Here is a 7,376-nt window from a genome sequence, read left to right on the forward strand (position 1 = left end):
TGTCATGCTCCAAGTGCCCCATTAATGGATTTGTTTGAGCCGTTTGTCCAAGCAATGTTCTACAGTCTAATATTTGAGAAGAAAATAAAGTAATTGTGGACTAAAATTAGTAAGTCTTTGGTAGCTTAACATGGATACCCAATTAGTGGGTGTAAAGGGACCTCACTACCCCTACTTCCTGGAGGGAGCAGCTCTGAATCTTCTTCAGTTGAAGCAAGATAACAAGTGATCTGACATGATTAGCACTATAGCCTAGCAGAGAACCAAAACCCTGAAGCACTCTCCAATCTTCTTGTTCTCAATCAAGAACCCTAGAGCCCATAGGACAAGATCAAACCACAGCCACTTCCAACTCATTAGAGTTGGAGGAACTCTGCCGTTAATCACTAAAATGTCCAATTAAGAAGATCAGATTTTGGCTGTCAGAGGAGAGTCAATTCTGATCTACAGCTTGCAGACCCAATTGCAGGTATCTCAAGCTGCATGGTAATTTCAATTCTTGCTTGTACAAAGCACAAAACCTTAGTACTTATTCCTGTTCTGTCCTAACAATTGTGTGAGACAATGCATTGGAAAGCTTTCATAGGCACTGAGTGGCTTTGACCTCTTGGGAGGCAATGCAACGAGTACCGGCCTGTTAGCCTTCATTTCGTCTGTGAACCCTATGATCTGAATGACAGGTTAGAAAGTATATACAAATTTTTGGTGTAAAAGGGGCGTCGCAATCTCCTCCTGCTTTCTTGTACTGTGGAATTGGCAACTAAAGACCCCAGATGGGATATGCTTCTGTGAACACTTGGATTCTAAATTTTTCGTTTACTGCAATAAATTTTCTTTTGTTACTTACAATGATAAATAAAATAAACAATTAACTCATTCCATAAACTTGTGGTCAGATAACTTTTCGTCATTATTCATATCTCATTTTCAGTATCGGCAGACTCCCAAATTTTGGCCGTGTCTTCATGGCCCTGAATAATGCTTCTGCTTGACAGAACCCCATGCTGCATGCAGCAAATCATGTGCTGAACATCAGAAAAAGTTTGTGTGCTTCCACAATTGGCCTGAATGCAGCCTGGATGTGGCCACAATGGCCAAACAGAAGTGGGGTGATAAAGAACCTATTATGCACCAACCGGATGCAAACTGACATCCAATTTTCTCTCTTGACCCAGATTACGGGTTGATCAACTTGCTTGATTTCTTGATGAATCATTTAATCCACAGGTGCTGAACAAAAGCCACAATCAGAACCTGTCAACTGCACTCCTGCATGCCTGATTCTCTTGCTTTTCATTGTACGGAGAACAACTTTTATGCAACACATGCTATCCATCCCAGTACAACTGTAGGTTCATGTGGTGTAAATCTTGGAAACAACATGTTTTAAGACATGCCATATGTTTTAAGACTGAACTTGTATATGTGCTTCATTTAGACATGTACTCGAGCTTTCAAATTGCCCAGCATGTCATTGCTTTGGATATCACATACAACAAGCACTCTATTGCCACGCATCCAACCTGTTTTTTCGTGCTCCTATCTCCTCAATTTTGTTTGCATCAGCCAACCTGCCAGCGTTTGCATAAATTCCAGCCATCAGCAGGTACGACTGTGTATCTTCTTGATTTATCAGGACAAGCTGCTGAAAGCACCGAAGTCCCAAGTCAATTTCTCCATGACTTTGGCAAGCAGTAAGCAGAGCCTGCAGAATTTCTTTGGATGGAAGACACTGCATGGCTTCAGAAAACCTCACTGCCTCATGTACATGTCCTGATCGTGCAAGAAGGTTGATCATGCAAGCATAATGATCCCGTGTCGGTTCAATTTTATATACATCTCTCATCACCTTGAAATATTCCTGGCCCTTGGAGACCAAGTTAGCACGACTGCAGGCAACAAAAAGACAAGTGAACGTGATATCATTTGGCATCACGCCCTGCTCCTGCATGCTCTCAAAACATTGGATGGCCATATTTATGTCACCATTCTCACCAAAGCCTTTTATCATTGCTGTCCATGATATGATGTCTTTGACAGGCACTTTATCAAAGACTTTCTGTCCTTCCATAAGTGAGCCACATTTGCAATACATATCTATTAACATGTTAGCCACTGGAAGGTCTAATTCCAATGCTAATTTTGCTATCTCAGCATGTATAGCATGGCCAATTTTCAAGGCTCCTATGGTGGCACAAGCTTTCAAGATGGAAATAAATGTTATATCATTAGGATATATATTCTCAAGCTGCATCTGCTTGAGCCAAGTAAGGACATCCTCACCAATCCCATAATCAGCATAAATTGCAATGAGTGTATTCCATGTAACTACATTTCGCACAGGTAGCTTGTCAAATACTAGCTTCACTTCTGCCAGTGAGCTGCGATTGCCATACATATCCACCAAAGCATTTCCAACATAATGATCACTTTCTAAACCCTGTTTAATAATCTCTGTATGTAACCTTTGGGCCCTTTCTACATCTTGAAGCCTGGCACAAGATTTCAGAAGAGCAACGAATGTATAAGTGTTGGGTTGTATAGACATGCTGCATTCAAGATCTTGACCACACCCATGTACCATTGCAGTCCATGACACAACATTTCTAGCAGGCATCTTGTCATAAACCTCCATTGCTTCTGTAATTGAGCCACATTTTACATACATGTCTACCAGTGTGTTAGCCACAAACATATCTCCTTCTAGCCCCCTTTTAATTATTTCAAGGTGAATTTCCCAGCCTGTTTCTAGATTGCCTGTGATTCCACAGGCTTTCAAACTGCAAGTGAAAGTGCCTGTGACTGGAGCTATGTCCTCCAGCTGCATTTTTCTGAAACAATTCAATGCTTCATCGCCACACCCATGCTGGACATATCCTGCAATCAATACAGTCCATGAGACTATGCTTCGAATCGGCAACCGGTCGAATGTTTCCTGTGCATCTATAAGCAAGCCACATTTAGCATACATGTCTACTATTGTGCTACCAACAAAAAGATCCTGTTCTAATCCCCGTTTACTTATCTCAATGTAAAGTGACTGGCCTCTTTTTATGTCTTTTATGCCTCCACAAGCTTTCAAGCTGCCAAGAAAAGTGGTCTCGTCTGGGGAAAAGCCCTCTACTTGCATCTCTTCAAAACAGGCAAGTGCCTCATCATCAAGCCCATGTTCAGTGTATCCTGTAATCAATGCATTCCATGAGACTGCATCTGGAGTGGGGATCTTGTCAAACACTTGCTGAGCGTCTGGAAGCAACCCACTTTTCCCATACAGGTCGACAAGAACATTGCCGATATACTGGTCTTCTTCTAGTCCCTTCTTGATAATGGAAGCATGCAAGGCTTGCCCTTTGTCCAATAATTCAAGCTTGGTGCAAATTTTCAGCAGGGGTACAAATGTGAAGCTACTAGGCAGTATATGGTCCTGCTCCATCTGGTGCTGGAGGTTGAAAGCATGCTGCAAATGTCCACATTCAATGTACCCTGAGATGAGGGAAGCCCACGAGGACTCGGTCCGGTACGGGAGCCGATCAAAGACGCGCTGGGCATCATGCAGGCTCCCGCAATCGACCAGGACCGGGATGAGGCAGTTGCCGACGCTCGTGTGGGTGTCGAGCTGGCGCTGACGGATGTGTGCGAGGAGGCGAAGGGCGCGCTCTAGGTCCCTGTTCCGCCTGCACGTTCGGAGCATGGCCACGAGGTGGGGGACCGCAGGCAGGTCGGCCATTGCAGAGGCCCCGAAGCTCTACAGGAGGCATGTTCACGGCTGCGATGGCTCCTCTCGTGCACGCTGGCGGATTCACGACTGCTTCCAAGATCTCTGTCTTCTTCTTCTTCTTCTTCTCCTTCTTCCTCTGACAGGCTACAACGTGCATATAAACATGAAGCTTTAAACAAATTCCCAGTACGGTAAAGGGAAAACACACCCCATCCCAATTGAGTAACAATTTCATAAGAAAGATGTGGTTTTTTAAAGCCACTTAATAATATAATATGAATTTTTTAAATTATAAATGAGCTTAACTTAAATCAAACAATTGAGCCATATAGATTTTTTTATATTTTAGATTTTGTAAAACTCTAAAGTAATGCATCCTTGAGTGTCATTCTATAGGCCCCTCATTGTCCATCTTTTATGAACATTTTATTTGTAACTAACACTCTTGATAAAAATATCAAAATATCAAAATATTTTTTCTTTGAGCTCTATATAATAAAAATAGTTTGACCATTAAAAAACATTTATGCAACTCACTTGGAAAAAAAAATTATAATGGAAGATTGCTAGATGACAATCTATTGGCCCTTTTACCCTAGGTATAACTCCCATGTTGTGAATGGCAACAATATCATAAGATGTTTTGCACCTCATACTTCGCTAGGTGCAATTGGATGTTGGGTTGCTATCGGCTCATAGATAGGAGCGTTGTGCCTCCTCCTTCTCAGAAGCTCATGATGTTAAATATGTTAGGGAAGAAGAAGAGAAAAAAATAGCCCCTTTTCTCATAGTGAAAAATGTCGAGAACTTCATGTGATATGCCTATATAAACCACCCTTGACTATCAAATGTATATACAATATAAAATAAAATTTCAATGGGAAAAGCCCTTTGAATTTTGCAAAAGAAGATCTAAATAGTTGAAACTTGCAACCTCTCAAAAATAGCACATATGTATCATTGGATCCGAAAAATCCCTACAAAAATTTTCTATCAAAGGTTTAATTGCTACAAAAAATTTGTCTTCGTCTTACAAGCTAGAACCTCCATATACACCCTCATGAACCACTACAAAGTGTTCGTAGATGTAAATATATAATGTGAGCTAATGTAAAATGATTTGCAAAAATTTTCAAAAAAAGCTTTCAAATTTTAAAAGAGTGATCATTTAGCATAATGCCTACCCTTTTTTTAAATGTAATGGTTTATTTGTAACTTTTTTAAGTGTGTTATATTATGTATATTTAGTTATTATTATTAATTGTGAATTATGCACGTTACATGATTATGTATACCAATGAGTGATTTGTCCAATATCAAAATGTGGTTCTTTTTTGTTTAAAATTTATCAATTGGTATGTCTGTCCATACATGATCAATTAGAGATTGGCACATTGCTATAGGTTGTAATATTACATGCGTTCCTTGACTTTTTTGAAATAACTTTTTTAATGGTGTTTTTTCTAATGTATCGCTATAATCAATGTTTAAATTTTTTGTAAATATGAATTTATATATTTTTGGAATGGTATCCACATGAGTTCTTGTATGGTTGGAGTTACTATTTTTGCACCTATGTTTGGAGACTTGTAAATGAAAATAATGTATACTAGACTAGATGACCTGACCAGCATCATTGTCAACTAGGCTCGCTTACCATGCTTTGTGTGGTTGGTATCATTGCAAAGCCTTCTAGGGCTATGCCTCACTTACTTTGTGTTTTTGTAAGCAAGGGGAAGCAACTATGCTATTGCACAATTACTATCCTTTGCTCACAAACAATAAAATAAAAAGCATGTTTATGTGCAATAAACAATGTATCATTTTAGCTACTTAAAGTTATATAATACAATTATTTCCTTTGCTCATAAAAAATAAAATAAAAAGTGTGATTTGCACACAACAAACAACATACGTTTTTTGCTACTTGAGTTTTTTTTTTTTTTTGGCAATGTGCATCATATTAAGATAAAAAGCAAGTAAAAGTTACAACATCAAACCATGTGACGAGGCTGAAGCTTTATGTTCCAGCTTTCTATGAAGCAACCTGAAAATCCAAATTTTAGGCTTCAAAGGACCTAGAATCATAAGCACCTCCTGCCTAAGCCTGCCAAGGTTGCAATCAAGCTTTTGTGTTGATTGAGCTCTAAAGACTATTGCATTTCTACTAGACCATATAGACCTCAAGCCAACACCACAAAGTAAGCTAAATGTTTACCAAAAAGGGCAATAGTGATATTGAAAGAGTCAAGCAAATTTGCTTCTTTGAGCCATTGCCTAATGGTCCTCCACACGAGTGGCATGAATACATTTCCAAAGGAGATGAACTTTCACTTCCTTAACAAAACCATAGAAGGGACATAGCAAAGAGAGTCTACTTACTTTACAGAGTCTAGCCCTTAAAGGCAGGTTCTTCATCAACACAACTCGCCACCTTAGGATGTTGTATTTGAACACAAGTGTGGCCTTCCACAACCTCTTGAGCCGTTTTTTTAAAGTTGGCAGCCTTGCCATAGAAAAGTCATTCTTCCATTTGGCATGGATGCTCATCATGAGAGTAGGGGAGGTTGTGTTAACCCCAAGCCAAGAAGGCGGAAAGACGAATGAAAAAGTAGAAAGAAGATGGAAAAGGAGCAAGGACACGCAGGCGGGCTCCAAAGCTAAGCCGTGGCCAAAAGCGTACCCCAAGCCGAGAAGGCGAAAAGACGAATGAAAAAGCAGAAAGAAGATGGAAAAGGAGCAAGGACACGCAGGCAGGCTCCAAAGCTAAGCTGGGGCCAAAAGCATAGTTTTAAATAAAAGGCACCTCAAAAACTCCAAAAAACTTTTATAAAAGAGTGCCAGGCTCCCTCCTGTGCCACTTGTAAAAGAATAGCCGAATATAGGCCTAGGGCACAAAGCAAAAAGAGGGAATTAGAAAAAGGGACCTTGCCACAATGGCCGGTCATGTAAAACAGAATGGGTGCCCATGGGGTTTTAGGGTTTGTATATATAAAGTTCAAAAAGTGAATGGAAGCTCATTCTTTGGTGTGTGCCCAACAAGAGCTCTTTTCTTCTCCTCTTCTTCTCCTCTCCTTGCTTGTGTGTGCTCTTGAGAGAGGGAGTGAGGGTGAGAGGGAGGGAGGGAGTGAGTGGGAGTGAGGGATCAAGGGGGTGAAGCTCTTCATCATCTTCTCTTCTCTTCTCTTCCCTTTCCTTCTTTTGCGCGCATGGCTATGGCGGTTGGAGTTTGGAGAAGGAGGAGGCTTGAGCATGCTTGAGCTATCATCTAGGATCGTGGAACTACCAGAGTGTGGAAGGGAGGAGGCAACTCATATCGGCATCAAGGTAAGCTCACTACACTCTTAGGATCGAGAGTGTGTCAGCTATGTGAGAGGTAGCCATTAGAGCTCGCTTGGAACGCTTGAAACAATAAGCGGTCCGTGGGTCTTGGTGGTTGAGTGAAAGCTTCCACATTTTGGTTCCATTGCCGGGACCAACGGATGCGTGCCCCATATCAAGCATCGAAGTAAGGGATTCTCCCCCGAAACGGAGCTTGAGGTAGGTAGGAAGGTTGGGTGTTTTGATCTTCGAAACAAGTAAGTATTTTGGGTTAGTTAGTTTGTTTGATGATTGGAAAATAGGGAGAAATCATGTCAGTTTGTTGCTTTTGATTCTC

The 7,376-nt window shown here is 40.8% G+C and overlaps 1 protein-coding gene across 1 annotated transcript; it reads right to left on the reverse strand.

The window, feature by feature from the left end:
• Nucleotides 1-1,504: 1,504 nt before the first annotated feature.
• On the reverse strand, nucleotides 1,505-3,727 carry LOC148014341 (pentatricopeptide repeat-containing protein At2g33680-like). The gene has a single exon (XM_087666541.1). It carries the CDS (start codon nucleotides 3,725-3,727, stop codon nucleotides 1,505-1,507), a length of 2,223 nt encoding a protein of 740 aa, XP_087522667.1.
• Nucleotides 3,728-7,376: the final 3,649 nt, after the last annotated feature.

The sequence above is a fragment of the Lygodium microphyllum genome, chromosome 25, assembly GCF_053477565.2.
Source record: "Lygodium microphyllum isolate KBCC chromosome 25, Lygodium_microphyllum_v1.1.10, whole genome shotgun sequence".
Classification (NCBI taxonomy): domain Eukaryota; kingdom Viridiplantae; phylum Streptophyta; class Polypodiopsida; order Schizaeales; family Lygodiaceae; genus Lygodium; species Lygodium microphyllum.